The sequence below is a fragment of the Lemur catta genome, chromosome 6 (assembly GCF_020740605.2).
Source record: "Lemur catta isolate mLemCat1 chromosome 6, mLemCat1.pri, whole genome shotgun sequence".
Taxonomy (NCBI): Eukaryota; Metazoa; Chordata; class Mammalia; order Primates; family Lemuridae; genus Lemur; species Lemur catta.
The window spans coordinates 35,505,246-35,524,646 of NC_059133.1; the positions used below are offsets into that span (position 1 = coordinate 35,505,246).

The following is a 19,401-nucleotide window of genomic DNA, read 5'->3' on the forward strand; positions in this document are numbered from 1 at the left end:
GAAATCCGAAACACTTCTGGTTCCAAGCATTTTGGATAAGGGATGCTGAACTTGTATATAAAAATGACTCTTTTTATGGTTCAAGAGACTGGGATTGAGGAGATTGAGGGATTTGCCTAAATTATGTGAACATAGTAACAATCTGACATGAAACTCCTTGTTCTTTTTTGAGACTCCTGGGTTTGGTCTACTGAAAGCTGCTGCCTCCTTGACTTGTTATAACCAGATCACAATAAGCTGGCTCAGTGGACCTTCAAATTATACAATGAAACACTGTATTTGGAACTAGTAGTTGTGAAAGTATTTTGGAAAAGTTCTGTATAATATTAATAATGTTACTGTTGATAAGGTGTATGTTGTTACCAAGACCTGTGTTAATTTAAGAGTTTTGACCTTATCATGAGAATACTAGATGTTTTTCCTAAAAGTATCGAAAAAGGAAGATGAGCTTGTGCAAGCCCAAATGAGGACAGAGGAGCATTTTCCCCTAGAGAGAGCTGCAGAGTAACTGGACTCATTAAGCCAGAGCGGGATTTCAGTTAAGGAAAGATGGCAGTGGTGGAGAATGCTCTTTGAGAGGTGTGAGGACTTTTGTATATGGAGTATATTAGCTCTTACACAACTCTGACAGCTTTTTGATCATACTGTAAGCCAAGTAGTCAGTTAGTGTTTCGCTAAGTTTAGTTATAGCCCGAGTGGCATTTCAGTTTCTGTCCAGATCCAAAGGTTCCCAAACTTTCTCAGTTCACTGCAGTTTTAGTGGGTTAGTAATTTTTTCATGAGGCCCTTAGATCTAAAGAAATAACCAAATAGTTTTGTTTACTTATTAGTTAGGTCTAAACAACGTAAGTGTTCATCTGTCAGCTTAGTAGCCATTTGAATTAATAATATATATGAATTATTTGAAGAAATATTTTTATTTCATTCAAGTAGCCACAATTTCTAATGGGATGTGTACATCTCTTGGGTACCGTGCAACTTGTTAAACCTTGGAATCAGATGGGAACCTTTACCCTCATTTCCTATTCCACATTGATTTGGGGGTTGGAGGGAGCATGGTTCTTTCTTTTTGGTTTCTTAATTACAGACTCAGTGTTGCAAAAATATGATAGCATGGAAGGGAATATAACAGCATCTAATTTTGAACCTGAACTATCCTGAGCTAATGGTTCATGTAGTATTCCACAGATACCTAAAATTACTTTGTTTCCCTCAGACTGTCTTTTGAGTTGTCTGTGAGTTCACTGTACTCTTGATGGGCTGTTTGGAAACTATAGTCATTATTTCAGAATTATTAGGATTAGGACATGTAAACTCAAATCTGTTTGGAATCTGTGGAAATTTTAAATCCGAGTTTCAGTCTGGACCTCAGGTAAAGTTGTCTTTTCTTTACCATGAGTTTTTAGTCTTTTAATTGAAAATAATTTTGCAAACAAAATTTAAAAAACACAAAGCTTCTTATCTTTGTTCACAGATTTTTTTTTTTTTTAAGGGAATCATTGATACAAGTAAGAGGTTTTTTTTTGTTTTTTAAACTTTCTGAAGCCAGGTACTATTTAAATACTGGTTATTTGATAAAGGGAATAGGTAAACAACTGGGGTATGGAGAAATATAATTTTTATCTAGTGTCCTATTTATATCTTGCACTTAAGTGATTTGGTCAACAGTAAACGTGTTCTGAACACTGAAAAAAGGTATGTAAATGAATACTTCAGGGTTGTAATTGTTAGGCATATAATTTGATCTAAATTATGTAATGGAAAAGGCATATTATCATTCTTTTTTTTTTTTTTTTTTTTTTTTGAGACAGAGTCTCGCTTTGTTGCCCGGGCTAGAGTGAGTGCCGTGGCGTCAGCCTAGGTCACAGCAACCTCAAACTCCTGGGCTTAAGCGATTCTACTGCCTCAGCCTCCTGAGTAGCTGAGACTACAGGCAGGCGCCACCATGCCCGGCTAATTTTTTCTATATATATTTTTAGTTGGCCAGATAATTTCTTTCTACTTTTAGTAGAGACGGGGTCTCACTCTTGCTCAGGCTGGTCTCGAGCTCCTGACCTCGAGCAATCCACCCGCCTCGGCCTCCCAGAGGGCTAGGATTACAGGCGTGAGCCACCGCGCCCGGCCATATTATCATTCTTCAAAAGGCTTTGAAAAGTATGCTGTAGAAGAGCATTTTTCAATAAGTGTCAAAATTGAGACAAAATTTACTTACTGTCTGTAGACATTTTGTTTTCTGTTTTCCTCATTGTAAAAGTCCTGTCCTTCTGACATGAGATCAAGAACTTTGGGTCCTTTTAAAATAAACTAAAACCCAGTGATATGAGATTTTGGCAATTTAAATAAATTTCAGTTACAAAGAAGAGAAACCACATAATAAGCACATTTATACTGAAGGAATGTATTCCCTTCTAAGTAACTGTTGTATGTTAGTGTTTGATTTGACACATCTGAATCAAGAAAGTAGTGTTTTTATCTTACCATTTGCTTCACACTAAATTGTGTGAATTTATAGAGAAGCATGGATGCAAATCAGATAGTAGACTGAAAATAATCCATGTTTGTTCACGTGGCTGTTACTTAGTCCAGTGCTGTTGAAATATTTTTCATATGATTAAGACGGTAACCAAACAGTTAGATACTGCTTTATTTTGCTATGTAAAATACTGATATTCCTTGACAGTTGAAAAATAGCAGGTAGCCATTTAAGAATATCTCTTTTCATGGAGCTGTAGCTTACTCTGCTTCTACTTTTTCTTTTGTAGATTAGAGCCACAAATATAAAGAAACCCTCAATGAGCTAGTGGTTGGTTTCTGAACATCTAGGATTTACAATAGTTATGTATGTAACTGCTGTATTTTACAAAGCTTTTTGGGGTGGGGTATAAATTTTTTTTTTAATTTTTATTTTTTTGAGACAGAGTCTTCCTCTGCCATCCTGGCTAGAGTGCCAGTGGTGTCATGATAGCTCACTGCAACCTCAAACTCCTGGGCTCAAGTGATCCTCCTGCCTTAGCCTCTCAAGTAGCTGGGACTATAGGCATGGGCCACCATGCCTAGCTAATTTTTCTATATTTTGTGGAGACCATGCCCAGCTAATTTTTCTATCTTTTGTAGAGATGGGGTCTTGCTTTTGCTCAGGCTGGTCTCGAACTCCTGACCTTGAGAGATCCTTACACTTTGGCCTCCCAGAGTGCTAGGGTTACAAGCATGAGACGCTGTGCCCGGCCAGGGATAAAATTTTGTAAAAATTTCTTGTTGAACTGTCAAAATTAGCTGGCTTTAAAAACTGTATTTACTAGACTTTCTGACAATTATATAGGCTTTGAAAGGTGGGGAAGGGGCTTTAAAATTGTATAAGAATGAAATTCTGTATGTTTTCATTTCCTGTTTTTGGAGAGTTAGATTTTCAGATTCCTTATAAGTGAGATTTCTTTTTTGTCTAAAATACTATTTTTTTCCTGTTATTGCTGACTCAGCCTTTTTTCGTTTGTTTGTTTTTGTTTTTTTAAAGACTGGGTCTTGCTCTGTTGCCCAGGCTGGAGTACCTGATCATAGCTCACAGCAGCTTTAAACTACTGGGTTCAAGCAATCCTCATGCTTCAGCCTCCTCAGTAGCTGGGACTACAGGTGTATATCACCGTGCCTGGCTAATTTTTTAATTTTTTGTAGAGACAGGGTCTCACTGTGTTGCCCAGGTTGCTGACAGCTTTTAAATCCATGAAATCAAAATACTACAATGAATATATTACCAAGTTGTTATAAAGTATAACTAATTCAGTGTGATAAATCAAATTGGTTGCTAATTTACAAAGTTAATCAGGATGTTTAATAGTTTTGAAAATTCACGCCTTTTGATTTATTCACTTAGTTCTCAGACTTTATAGTTTAGGGGTGTGTGTGTGTGTGTGTGTGTGTGTGTGTGTGTGTATGTAGCAGTTTTTTATTCATTGTAACATAGATATGTGATAGCTTTTTTTCTGCTATAGAACAGAGATGCCATTTGTTTACTTTGCCCAGTTCTTTTCACATAGAGATCTTATCAGTTTGATCTTACTTCAATTTTCCTTTTGTTATGTTAGGGTTTTTTTGCTTGTTTAATCATTTCTAAATAAATTTTGGCTTAGGAGCAGTGATAGAAAGTGAGGAAAAGCTAGGCAGAGGTTGAGAGATGACAGAATGGTATATGCTAGATAAAGGACTAATGAAGGATGAGAATGGTATTACCAGAGAAGGAGACAGATAAAGAAGCAGCAGTTCTGATAGAATTGACATGGTCTCCCTGAAGAAAATGAGTGGAATCTTTCTTAACTCCCCTAATACCTTTCATGGATATAATAACTTTAATTTTGGAAAGCACAGACACTTAATTCACATTCATGGTTTGAATTGTGTGATCCCAAATACAGATTTTTCCCCCCTGTTATGGAGCTCTAATTCCTTTGTTTTGTTTCCCTTAAAAGCTTTGCTAAGATCATTTACTTGATTGTCTTTTAAATGCAATGGGCAGTCATGCTTTTTGAACCATATTTATATGATATATGGTACAAAAATGTAATTGAACTTAACTGTTTAAAATTTGCATTTCCTTTTAGATGTTGTAGTTCTGTTATTCATTTTGATTTATATTAAAATGTTACCCTATTTCCCTTAGTTTGTTCAAGCTTTATGGAGAATTATATTTTCAAATACTCGTTGAAAAACTGAAACACCTTAGGAGTTTTAAATTAAAATCAGATGTGCATATATTAAGTAAACTGAAGCATTTGGATAGAAGAGATTGACATTAAATTTTTTTAAGGATTCTGAAAATTAAAGGAATGAGCATAATAGGAATGTCAGTAGCATTTAAAGGATTTTATGAACTGTTCTCAGTATTGTCTATTTGGAGATGAATAAGTTGTCATGTTCATTGGTAAGACTCATTACTTATGGAGGAGAACAAATGTGAAAAAAGAGAAAGGAATGTGAAGCAATATCTAGTTGAACTCTTCCAAGAACTAAAAAGTGTATCATATATTTTAAGCTGTGAAAATATCAAAACTTGGCTTAAACATGGATTTTATTAAAACTTAATTTTAATGATTTCAAATATTTAAATTGAAATGTTTTTTAAAATTGCATTTTCTTGTTTACTTCAGTATACATGATTTAGATAAATTATAGCTGTGAGTGATGATTGTCATTTGTGCTTAGGTTTATTCCTACTATCCAAGAATTCTTATTACTGTAAGTAAAAAGTTCTATGGAATAAACTGTTCTACATATACTGGAATCATTTAAAAATGTGTTAATACAAATTGCATTTAAAATAGGCAAATGGTATATTGTGTTTTCTGAACTCCTGAATTTTGTGGAATTGTTTTATAAAATTGATAGGAAAAAGCTACTGTGAAATGAATTCTTTTTAGTTAGTTCAGACTGTGAACTTGTAAAATTTTGGGATATATTAAAAACCTTTGAGCTATAGTAATAGAAATTTTAGTAGTAGGAAGCTACTACCTTTAAGATTACTAAGTCAAGTTTATTTCCATTTTTAACGTATATATTACTGTAAGGTTGGTCAGAGTACATTATGTCATATTTTCTCAGGAAATTATCATGATTAGCTGGTTTCTTTGTATTTATGACTTCACATTCCAGTTCCTACTTAGCCTCAGTGTCTTTTGTAATCTGGTTCAATCACTCTAGTCTTTCCACCAAACACCCTAATATTTAGTTCAGCAAACACCTACTGAATATGTATAATATATGGTATGTTTTATATCAGAACAGGAGTTTGAAATACTGTGGTGATGCTAATATTGTGACGGTGCAGTCTGTTACCTCAAACAAAGTCTTAGAACTATTAAAACATAGTACAGTCGCTTTCAATTTTTTTGGACAGATAAAAATGTACTTTGTTAGTGACTCAAATATCATGAATAGTTTTGCTGTTAGTGACATGTTCCAAAATACCAAGCAACTTTTTAGCAGATAAGATTACAAAGATATTCCTGGGTTTTCTAGAATAGCTGTCTTCCTGGAAAAATCTGTATATTTTATTTTTTTATTTTTAAATTTTTTCCAGTTTTTGTACAAATTTATGGGCTACATGTGGAATTTTGTTACCTGTATAGATTACGTAGTGGTCAAGTTAAGGCTTTTTAGGGTATCCATCTCCCAATAATGTACATTGTACCTGTTACCTAATTTCTCATTATCCACCCCCGACTCCATTCTTTTGCGTCTCCATTGTCTTATTCTGTTCTCTATGACCAATGTGCACACACTTTTTAGCGCCCATTAATGAGTGAGAACATGTGATATTTGGCTTTCTGTACTTGGCTTGTTTGAAGTAAGATAACCTCCAGTTCCATCCATGTTGCTGCAAAAGACATAGCACATGTCAGTCAGATCATTTGTTCACAACATGCTTATCACTTCCAGTAGACTTAATTTATTCACCAAGCTTCAAGAAATTAACAACCCACTCAGGAAGTACCATGCTGTTTTAGTTACTATAGCCTGTATTATAGTTTGAAGTCTGGTAAACTGATGCTTCCCAATTTGTTCTTTTTGCTTAAGATTGCTTTTGCTATGCGGGGTCTTTTCTCGTTCCCATACAAAGCGTAGAATTATTTTCTCTAGACTTTTTTTTTTTTTTTCATAGAGACAAAGTCTTGCTATGTTGCCCAGGCTGGTCTTGAACACCTGGCCTCAAGAGGATTTTTCCCTCCTCACCTTCCCAAAGTGCTGGGATTACAGGTGTGAGCTGTCTCGCCTGGCCTCTTTGTTTCTTTTAATGTGTTGATAAGCAACTCTACATTTATTGAAGGAGTAGGAAAGGAGGAGGTTAGTATTGAAGGGCTGCATCTCAGAAAATGAAAACAAGGATGAACAAAATAATATCCCATTGCTCAGTTCATGGATACTTGCCTTAACTTTTACTTTCTATCTACACTACTCTATAATTTAAAAATTCTAACATTAAGCTATTGACATTGCATTCTATGGCAAGGGATTTTTGCAGTCCACATGCTGGAGAATGAGGGATGATTGTTTTCACAGAGTAGAAGACTAGAGATGAGACCACTCTTTATTCTTTCCAGATCTTGTACTCTTGCTTCTTAGCCCCCACTGTACAAAATGGTTAACCCCTTATCTCAGTGCTATATTGAAGAACTGCTTGATTTTAAAATGCTTTTTATGCTGTTTTATTCTCTTTTGTTTTCTTTCTTTCTTTCTTTCTTTCTTTCTTTCTTTCTTTCTTTCTTTCTTTCTTTCTTTCTTTCTTTCTTTCTTTCTTTCTTTCTTTCTTTCTCTTTCTCTTTCTTTCTTTCTTTCTTTCTTTCTTTCTTTCTTTCTTTCTTTCTTTCTTTCTTTCTTTCTTCTTTCTTCTCTCTCTCTCTCTCTCTCTCTCTCTCTCTTCTTTCTTTCTTTCTTTCTTTCTTTCTTTCTTTCTTTCTTTCGTTCCCTCCCTCCCTCCCTCCTTCCTTCCTTCCTTCTTTCCTTGTCTTTTCTTGAGACAGGATCTCACGCTGTTGCCAAGGCTAAAGTGCAGTGGCATTATCATGCTCACTGCAACCTCAATCTCCTGGGCTCAAGGGATCCTCCTGCCTCAGTCTCCTGAGTAGCTGGGACTACAGGCGCATGCCACCATGTCCAGCTAATTTTTCTATTTTTTTGTAGAGATGGGGTCTTGTTCTTGCTCAGGTTGGTCTCAAAATCCTGGCTTTAAGCAATCCTCCTGACTTGGCCTCCCAAAGTGCTAGGATTACAGATGTGAGCCACTGAGACCGGCCTCATTCTCTTTTCTACTCTAGGACCTCTATCATGTATTTTTCATTATTGTGTTTTTATAATAAAACACTTTCTGGAGGGCTGTCCAGAAAGTATCCAGCCATGTAAGCATTCTTGTTATATTAACAATGGATATGGACAGACTATGTATATTTTGATATTAACTAGAGCATTCTTTTATAACTTTTTTTAAAAAAAAGTAATTATTTGGATGTCTTATATATTTATTCTTCCAAATGATCCACCCCTGCTTTCCAAATAAATTCCATTAGGATTTTGATTGGAATTTTCATTCAGTTTATACATTGATTAACAGATCCTTCATCCGTTCACCGTATTAGGTTTTTCTTAATTTAAGAATAAGTTTCAATTTCTATTCCTCAGTAAAGTTTTATAGTTTTTTTCATACAGGTACTATCTGTTTTTTAGTTTATTTTTATGGCTATTATTAAAAATTTTCTAACTGGTTATTGATGTTACTTTGGGAAGCTATTTTTTGCATACTTACTGAAAAACCATCTTAAGGAACTCTAAAAATTCTAAAATATTTTTAAGGTTTTTTGATAAAATTATATCTTCAAAAATAACGGTAATTTTGCTTCCTTTCTAATGTTGAAATCTCTTCTTACCTAATTTTATCAGGTGACAGAATGATGTTATCTGTTATGTTGGTAGTGGATGTCAACGTCTTGTGTCCGATTTTACTTTTAAATTTTGCTTGTATTTTGTCATTAAACATGACACTGTCTATTGATTTGAGAAAGTTTTTTTTTAAAAGTCCTAAGACGGATTCTTTTTCTAGTTAGGACTAATTTCTTTTGTGCCCTGTACTAGATTTCTTTCATTGACTCTGTTTTACACCTAGGAGATATCATTTTTCATAGGATCAAATTGTCTACTATGTTGTTTAGTCTTTTAACTTTTGGTCCCTGTTCCTGTTAATCTGTACTCTGAATTGCTATACCAGGTTCATTTTCTAAAAAGAATTTTGATCGTGTTATACTTATAGTCCTAGGAATTGTAGCACTGTAACAGCTTTCTGTATTACGTAGTGAAAAGTCTAAACTTCTCAAACTATTTATTATTTATGTTCCTTGGTGATCAAAGCACATGCCTTTCCAGTCTTTACCTCTGTCAAGAATTGTGAAGGCTCTGAAATCTTACCCTGCTTACAAGCTAAAATGTTAGCCTGTGGATCCTGGCAAAAGACTCTAGTCTCCTGGGTTAGTCAAGAACAGTTTGGATTCAAAGCAGTAGCAGTAGCCACAGTATCATAATTTTTCTTGTACTGTTTCCCCAGGTCCCAGTTGCCACAGGTTGATGTGATGAGGGCCAGGTATAAGCAGTCTGTTGCATTTCAGGAGAAGACGCTGAACATTCTCTGGAATCTCAGCCTGCTTGTTCCTTTAATTTGCCCTTTCCATTTTGTCTCCGGACTTCCTATCCACAGCATCCTAATGTTGTAAGACTCCATCTCAGGCAGCTTTCTTCCATATCGTCCATTGTAGACCTTGTCTTTGAATGTGCTGCTTAGGGAGCCAGCACTCCTTGCATTACGTTCCTCATATCTTTAGATGGCTCCAGTGACCCTTCTTGGTTTGCGTGGTGGCCTCAGTGTTTTTCTTGTCTATGCATGATTTTTTCTCTATGCGTGATTCCATTTGTTTTCCCTGCTTTACTGTGCTTTGATCAGTGTCTTAGTGTGTCTGTAAAGAGTGCCTGTGCCTGCAGAGATTTTTTTTTTTGTCTCTCCCAGACCCCTTTAGGGCAATGTATTGCTTAAGAATGTGTTCACTGGCAAGAAACAGGTAACTTATCCCATAATGGGTACAATGGATAGAGATTTATTTCTGTGTTGTTTTTTCATGTAAAAAGTCTGGAGGTAAATAATTGCTGGTGTTGATTCAGTTTTGAGCAATCCTCCGTTGTAAGCTTCTTCAATATGCTGTTTGTACCATCTGTAATTTTTTCTGTATCTGCAATTCCAAATTACAATGATCCTTTAAATTACAAGGCTTTCCATAGAGTCTTTCCTAACTCTCCAGGTGAAAAGACTCTTTTTATACTCCTACAGGCAGTACTAAGCTGAAAAGTGGACTTTATCACTAAGTTATCTATGTTTTATGTCTTATCTTCCCTAGTAGACTATAAATTCCATATCTGTAGTGTATCTTTTGTTACCCTCTGTAAAAGTGCCTTGTTTTAAGGTAGACATAGTCAGTTTACTTGAATGAATGAAGCCTCTGTTTGAGAAAACCCTGTCACTGGTAGTTAAAGGTTAAGAAAAAGATATTGGCATGGGTGTGAAATGTGGAGGTATGAGTTTTAAGCAGATAATTTAATTTATAGGAGTTAAGTGTACATGTTGCTGAAAGGAACACCTTTATTGTATAAACTCATTTCTGAATGCACAAGTATTTCTTTAATGCTATCAAACATATTTTACATACTATCAAAACATTCTATGAATTACATGTGAAAATAAATGGAAACTTTTTTCTTTCAGTGCTTAGATGAGTATGAAGATGATGAAGCAGGGCAGAAAGAGCGGAAACGAGAAGATGCAATTACGCAGCAGAACACAATGCAGAATGAAGCCGCGAGCTTACTAGATTCAGGAGGTTCCTATCTACTACATGTGAGTATTTAAAAATACCAGGAAGTCACTAGCTATTTTAACAACAATTTTTAAGTTACTGTTAATAATTTTTCTAGTCTTATTTTGGTAGCATCAGCTTCTGTTAAATATTTTCAGTGGATTAACTGTTGATTGTCCTTGTGTCCAAATACTTTCTGACTTAAGCAGTGTTTGGTTCTTAGTTCCTGAGCAATGAATATTTGCTGACTGATAAAGCACATTTAAGCAGTATCAAATGTAAAAATAGCCAAGAAAAATAATTACCTCCTTAAGAATTAGTAAGTTGAAGTGGGTGGCCAGTTCTCTCTAGGCTGATATTTACATCAGAATTACATATCAAGGAAAAAGTTGAACAGAAAGTTCCTCCAAAGTCAAATGTTTAAACATAATAATAAAATACAGTATATAATACTATGACTTGCCAGAAATATCTACATTTCTGTGTAATTATAAAATACTTTTAAAAATAAAATTTAACTCAGTTTCAAATTGGCTGTTATATTGGGCTCTTGTACGTAGAAAATTTGGAGTTGATGGTATTAGGGATGCCTCAGTATAAAGCAAATCACTACAGAATCGTTTTATTGAAGCTAATTTGGGAATGTTCTTGATGTAATCTAGTCTTAAATTATTTTTGTAGCATTTTGAGATCTTAAGCTAACTTCATGTCTTTTCAGAGTTCTAGTCTTGACTTTCTAAATGCATTTTATTTTGCTATTATTTTATAAGGAATTTCAGATCATTACACCCATCTCCCTATTTTAGTGATGGAAAAAGATGAAATGTAGACCTATCTGTTAATTTGCAAGGTTATGAAGGCATTTGGCAGAGAGAGGCAAAATATTTTAAAGTAGTTAGAAAATGAGGATGCAAAACTTTTTCCTCTGCTCTTAGAGGCAGATGTACTGATATGAAGATTCATAGAATGATATAGATTTATCTGGCCACCCCAAACCCCAAGTTGCTGCTACTACAGATGGTAATCATCACACTTCTAGGAAAAGCAGTAGCCTATTATAACATGGTATAAGCCTGAAAGCAATGCTTTTCTCTCAGCAACATTATGTCTGTTCGTAATCTAAAATTTCTTTGTTTAGTAAAGTTGAAATTAAATCTGAGCCTATTCTAGTGAAGATTTTCCACCTGATGAGTGCTTACTTTGGGGGGATTAATACAATACAGTATTTTGATTAAGAGTCTAGACCTGGTTTCATTTCTTGGTCATGCCACTTAGTCTGTCATACTCAAATAGTGGTATACTTTCAAAACATCGGGTCCTGGCTTTTAGAAGGAGGGCAGATTTCTTCCGGTAGAATGAGGGTTCTACCCACTCACAGTCTGGTGTTATTCTTAAATATATATAGATATCTACGAAACTGAACTCAGCTGATCTGGGGTCTCTTTCTGCCTCATCCAGTTTGTTGTCTTTTCTGTAGCTTTTCTCATCTCTTCCCCGGCCTACTCTTCATTGCTTCCATTTTTGTTTGTTTGTTTGATTAGTAACAGGGAAGTGACTCATTGGTGACCTTGGCTTCAAGTGTCTATTTTGCCAGGATATTTGCTTAGGATGAGAGTGAGACTAAGACTCTCCACATAGGCCTCCACATTGCCTTGTCAAAGTTGGAGTGGGAACAGAAACTGCTCTGCCTGCATAGTTGACCTCTCTCTGAGTTACTATCTAAACTCACATATTCTATTACTCATATAGGATAGGTATTGTTTATAACGCCAAATTCAAAAACAACAGAGAGAAAATATTGGCATCATTGGTTGCTTTAAGGCTTTTTTTGAATAGGACAGAGAGAAAGATTTTGTTTCTTAGTTATTGTCTATGAATCTGAGCCATTCAGTGTGACACATCTTTAAAAATGAAGAATAAAATGAGCATGTGAGTTTCACATAACAGTATGCTTTGTGAAAGGTTAGAGAATTTTAAGTTTCTGCTTTGTTTTTAAAAATAATATGGAATATTGATAATAGAAAATGAGAATTAAAAAGTTTTTTGTATTTTTAGCTATGATTTTATGCATCTTTACATTTTTCTAGATAATTATGCCAGTTTTTAAAGTAAAAATTAATTTTCTGATTAAATAATACTTGATCAATAAAAAATTTGGAAAATAATAAAACATGTAAAGAAAATCCAAATTACTTGGGTTGATTTGTTGATCTTTTTACTTTGTTTTTCTGTGAACTATAATATTTATTAAATTTTAAAGTGTAAGCTTAATTTATTTAACAAAAAAGAGTATACAGTCACATAGTACAAAATGTAGAAGGTATAAAATGTGTATGGTAAAAAAAATCTTCAGCTATTGCTTACCTTTCCTGGAGGCAACTAATGTTTTCTTTTCTTGTATATCCTTCCAGAACTAGTCTATACACAAAATTGTATCTATCTATATATGTGTATTCCTTTTTCACCTACTTTTATTCAAACAGTGTAAGTTTTGCCTCTTGCCCTTTTCACTTAACATTGTTGAGAGACTTCTACAATAGTACATAAAGAGCTTCCCTATTATTTTTTTTTTACAAATGCAGAATATTCCAGTTTATAGATATTCCGTAATATTTCTAACTAACTCTTCTCAATGGTCATTTAGGTTCTTTGTAATCTTTTGCTGTTATGAATGATGCAGTGGTGAAAAACTTAACATATTATTTTGCATATGTGTGTGTGAATCTGTAGGAAAAAATCCAAGAACTGGAATTGTTGGGTGAAAAGGAATGTACATTTGTAATTTTGTTATAGCTAAAATATTCTTTGTAGGTATGCATGAGCATTGTTTTGTTATTCAAAACTCTTTGTGTATTAATATTTTCAGTGGTGTAGAATTTTCTTTTTTAATTGTGCTTAATGGTTAACACAAATTTTCCATTAATGGAAATCCTCAGTGGTTAAATTTTTTTACTGTTATAAACAATACTGGAATAAACTGAATCTAATTATAACCAAACATTAATCCAATTGAAGGATATATCACCAAATAACAAGTTTATTTATAATTAGATTCAGTTTATATATCTTTGTTAGGAATATCACAGAATTGATGCTGTATTCTTCATTGTATCATATCAGGTTGCAAATTACAATTTTAATTTGTTCCATTGCTGTGATGATAACTTTGGTCATGTGATTAAGGTGGTGTTTGCCAGGCTTCACTGTAAAATTATCCTTTTTCCTTTCTTAAGTATTTTGTAGATAAGTGCTTTGAACCATCAAACTTTCTCTATATCTGTCCATCTTTGTATATCTGTCTGTGTTGACTCGCTGTTAACTGTATTATCTGACAGGTTATACCCCATTACCGTCTTAGTTTTCTATTGCTGCCATAATAAATTACTACAAAGTTGTGTCGTAAAACAACACAACTTTATCATCTTGCAGTCCTGTAAATTAGAAATCTGACATGGGTCTTACTGGGCTGAAATCAAAGGGCTAAAATCAGGTCTGCATCTTTCTGGCAGGCCCTAAGGGAGAATCTCTTTCCTTGTCTTTGCTGGCTCCTAAAGGCTACCCATATTCCTTGATCTAGGGCCCCCCTCCTCCTTCAAAGCCAGCAACAGCGAATTAAGTCCTTATCACCTTGCATCATTCTGGCCTTTCTTCCAAAGTCACATCTTCCTCTGATGTTCTTCTGCCCTTTCCCACTTTTAATGAAACCTTGTGATTACATTGGGCCTATCAAGTAATCCAGGATAATCTCCCTATTTGGGGTCAGTTGATTAGTAAATGTAATTCCTCTTTTGCAGGTTATGGGGAGTAGAACTTGGACATTTTTGAGGGTCATTATTCCACCTAGCACACCATCATTATTTATTGATATTAAAATTGTCCCATATTTGGCCATTGGTAGCCTCTTTAGACTTTTGTATCTTTTGCCATATCTTCATCAATCTTGGAGTACTTTCTTGTTTACTGGCATAATAACTTTTCAACCCTGGTTTTGGAAACAGCCATTTCTCTTAGGAGCCCTGATTCCTTTTACTGGAAAATGATATTTTTGAAGCCAAGAATCTGGGCTCTAGATTTTGGATACTTCAGTTTCGTTGTTTTTGGAATATCACAATTCCTCATCCCTCTCTCTCCATAGACCTACAGTGTGGCCTGTTTTTACACACACACCGCTATCTGCTCTCTGCCTACTTACCTACCTACCTACCTATATCTATGTAGGTATTGAAACAAATTTATACCTCTACTTCCAATTCTAATCTGATATCACAGGCTTTATTCTAGTATTTGTAAGTCCTTTTTGTGACATTGAGAAACTTGCTTCCCATTATCTTTAATATGTTTCTTATTTGTTCAGTCTCTCTATATGTATTAATAGTAACATATCTCCCATTGCCACCTCTTCCACACTTATGCCTTCCTCACCACAAGTGGGTTCTGATATCACATGTTGGCTCTGCCTGTGCATGAACACTTTCCTCAATTTTTTTTAGGCGTGGGCATCTCATGCTAGGCTGCAGGATGTCCTTTACTTGGCTTAACTTCTGCCATTCTTTGACAAGCTGCTGTTCTCTAGGGCCTCTCTTTGTTCCTGCTCAGACTCTGAGACCTCATACTGGATTGCTCCTCCATGGGGAACCCTCCTCAGTTTGATTTAGATTTTGACATCTCCAGACCAGACTGCCACTCCAGGTGGACATTCGCTTCATCCTGCCTGAGCTCTGGCATAGAACACCCCATGCCAGGCTACTTCTCTGAGGGTACATATTCTTTACCCTTCTAGAGCTCTAATGCTGCATTCTGAGCTACCCTCCTCAATGGATCACACATCACTTGGGACTCTGGCTGACCATTCATGGGACTCCCTCTGTGACATAGCCCCAAGAATGAGGCCTTCCCTCCCCTAGTCACCCTCCTCATTCTGCTTAGGTTGCCTAGGCCAGGCCAAGTCCTTCTGCTGTATGAGCAGTCTCCTCAGTTTGAACTCTGTCTATGCCAAGCAGCTGTTCTTTATGTAGGATTCCAGTATTTTGATACCCTGGTCTGAGCCACTGTTTCCTCCCCACCTTTCTCTGCCCCACCTAATGGCTTTAGGATTTATTTATTCAGGAAAGGAAGGGGAAGGATGAGTTTTTCCTTTTAAAATCTTTGTTAATTTGATAAAGTTCTTGTTTTATTTTTATTTTCCTAGTTATTTCATCAATTATACATTATAGAAATTTTGTTCTGTAGCCATCTTCAACAAGGTATCATAATAAATTATGCATACCAATGTAAATATTTTAAGTTAGTCCTGAAGGCCAGTTAGCATATTATGCTGTAATTTTACTGAGGGTTATGGCTTTGTTGCTAGTTTATTTGAATAACTTCAGTATTATTTTGCTATATTATACTGGGCTTGTATTTTTCTGATCTTATTTCACATTTGCTATTATATTTGTTTATATGTTATAAGCTCTGATCTACTGCTGCACCTGTAAAGACAATGTTCATGGGATTTCCTTATTGACCTTTATAAGCTTGAATAAAACAGAATGTTTTATTTGATCTTACACAAAACATTGTGTGCTTTGCCAACATTTTCTGAGCTTTACATAGGTCTTTCCCTTTTCCTTCAGTAATATAAACCATCCCATTGCAAGGAAGATTATTTCAGGAAAAGTGTGCTTAAAATCAGTTGTATAACAGACTCAGGGTTATTGGAAGATCTAATTACATAGTCATTGAAACTTTTATGACCAGTGTGAGTCTTAATTGTTGTACTTTTTACAAGCAGTTTCAGTGATACTGGTATAGCAGTTCCCCTTATCCAGGGGAGATATGTTCTAAGACCCCCAGTGGATGCCTGAAATCCCATATCTCCCCTGAACTCTATATATACTATGCATCAGTTTCTTTGTCCTTCTTTACAATTTCATGAATGGATTAGTTCTTACCATAGATCTTAGCAACCTACGCATATGATTTTTTTCTTTCCTTATTAAATTGAGAACTTTTACCTTCTAACTTAAAGGAACACTTTACGGCTTTTCTTTGTCATATCCGAATTGCCAGAATCACTGCTCTTGTGCTTTGGGGCCATTATTAAGTAAAATAAGAGTTACTTGAACACAATCACTGGGATACCACAACAGTTGATCTGATAACCAAGATGGCTGCTAGGAGATTAAGGGACGGGGAACATATCCACCACAGATCTGCTGGACCAAGGGATGATTCATGTCCTGGGCAGGATGGTACCAGAATTCATCATGCTACTCACAGGGGTTCACAACTTATAACTTATGAATTATTTCTGGAGTTTCCCATTTAGTATTTTCATAGTGAGGTTGACCACAGGTAACTGAAACCACAGAAAGCGAAACCTTGGATAAGGGGGGAGGGACTACTGTATTTCTTCATTTTTTCTACATTTAGAATGGAATTGTCAGCTTTAACAGTTATAATAATTCTTAAAGTTCCAAGTAATTACATAGTGAAGTTCTTTTGCTTAGAAATTTTTGTGGCCACAGAAATATAGAGGTTTCCAGTTAACAAATCTAAGGTAGAGTTTATATTTGTGTAGAGTTTTGTGGAATGTCACTTTCTACCTTAAAATTATATTTCACTTAACATAATGTCCTCTAGGCTCATCCATGTTGTCACAAATGATCTGGTATGTGGAATCTAAAAAATGTCAAATTCAGAACTAGAGAGTAGAATGGTGGCAGGGATGTGGGTAGATGGGGAAAGGAGAAGTGTTGGTCAGTGGGTACAGAGTTGCAGTTAGACAGGAGTTGCAGTTAGACAGGAATAAATTCTGTTCTATTGCACAGCAAGGTGACAAGAATAATAATAATGTATATTTCAAAATAGCTAAAAGAGAGATTTTAAATGTTCTCACCACAAAGGAATGATAAATATTTGAAGTGATGGTGTGCTAATTACTCTGATTTGATTTGATCATTCCACACTGTATACATGTTTCAGAATCTCTTTACATCCCATAAATATACACGATTATTATTTGTCAACTAAGAATCAAATAAAACTAAAAAATATAAGGGACTCTTTTGGTGCATTATATGGGATAATTTTGGTTTTTCTACTAATATTTCTAATTTCAGACATGCCCAATTTTATCTTTTTGGCAGGGATATAGAGATCACTTTAAACTACATCTGTAATTGTCAATTTTGAATATACATAAGAAGCATGTATAATACTCGTATAATATTGGTTATCCAAGTTGGGGAACATTCCATTGTTAAGGTTTATAATTTGATGAGTAGATTCTTTAGCTACAAAATGCATAGTCTCTAATAAAAGAGCATGTTCAAATCTACCAATAAAGAATAAACTTAGGTGTTGTCTGCCTGCTTTAGAATTTTAACTATTGAAATAAGTATAGCTTATATCTCAGACATGACATGGAGTGATTTGATCATCTGTGTCAGAGTTCTAATTTTATCAGCTGCACCAAGTCAACTGTGTAGAAATACTGTATTAAAACTTACTAAAGGCATGTTTAAATGACTAGTTGTTTAAAAAAAAAAAACAAACGGTAAAATGTAGAAATCTGATATTATTACATGACTTTCTATTAGTATACTTAACTCGAAACTTGTCTGATACTGTCTTTAAGTCATTTATAGTTAGGTCAATGTTTAAAATTTGTATAATGCCACTATAGTTTAGTGTTGCTGAAAATGCCCTTTGTTTCATATATCTATATTTGTTAAAATCTTGCTGTACATTTGTATTAGTCTAAGTTTTACCATGTTACGGAAAATAACCTATTTCAAGTGTCAGAAGTGTTCATTTGCCAGGTTATTCATACCATATCAATTGATAATGAAAATCAGTCAGTCCAGTAACGGCTTCTCTCATGTAGCAATTCTGCTGATATGGGCAATCAAACTGCTGTGGCATGTTCAGAGATATTTCAGATATAACCAAAATGAGAGAGATAGGATGTTTTGGAGATTCTGGCATTATTAGCATTTTTTCTTATGTATAAACAGACATCATTTAAGATATATACCCTAGATTCTTTTTTTTTAATATGCCTTAGTTTTAGTTCATACTGCATAATGTTAGGGAATTTTGTAAAAGAAAATCTCTGTAAAATGTTAATTGAAATACTATTTGGGAAACTGTAGGAGAAAAAGTTCCATATGAAATCATTGTCATCTACATTTAATAAAATGTATTTTGAGTGAATATACATAAGCTTAATATTTCTTTTTGCTTTATCTAAATAACCATTGATTAAACATATTAGCTGTTAAGCTTTCAAGAATAATTTAAAAACTGGATTTTATAAAATATATTCTTAGCTCTTATTCACTAGACACACTATATTTTAATAAATGGGGGATCTGTATTACGTGTTTGGTACACAAAGTACAAAGATTCATCTGCCTCCTCATCATTTAGGGGATACCTCCTTAATGACAGGTAGGTAAAAAAATCTATTTAAAGTTTACTAACTAGGTTTTGTTGTCCCTGCTATAAGAATAGTGGATGCCCAGGGAGAGTTAAAATAAACTGTCAAAGCATGGCTTCCCTAGAGGTAATCCTGTTTGCAAGGTCAAGCCCACACATGTGTACCCCCTAGTATCCTGTCACCTGGTTACTTCTAGGAACTGGTTATTTTCCAAGTGGTGCTTTTTCTGTAACTGTAGGTTACTAAGGAAGTTATTTCCCTAAGTTTTCAATATATATTGCATACCAGGTGACCTGGGGGCTTTGGGGGGAAAGAAATCAAAGGGGAGGCTCCTTGTCTGCCAAAAGTTTATATTTTACTTAGAACATAAAACACATACATGAAAAAACTAGATATATTAAACTAAGTGATTTAGGCTATTATAATGGGAATTTATTGACTTGGAATAGACTTATTAAAATTCCATATCCCAGTTAGGTTTTGTTGTTGTATTAGCTATCAAATTAAATTGAAAGCCTGTTGTGAAGGGGTTATGCTAATTGTTTTACTTACTTATGACATTTAATCTCCAGAGTAACCCAATAAAATAAGCGCTGTTAC

General features: G+C 34.7%; 1 protein-coding gene across 2 annotated transcripts in view; it reads left to right on the forward strand.

Moving 5' to 3' along the window:
• Positions 1-19,401, forward strand: part of PAWR (pro-apoptotic WT1 regulator) — an 87,399-nt gene that overhangs the window by 41,428 nt on the left and 26,570 nt on the right. For both annotated transcript variants that reach the window (XM_045553314.1, XM_045553315.1), the window contains exon 3: positions 10,286-10,417. In XM_045553314.1, coding sequence (XP_045409270.1) covers positions 10,286-10,417 — 132 coding nt within the window. The remainder of the gene's footprint in view (positions 1-10,285; positions 10,418-19,401) is intronic.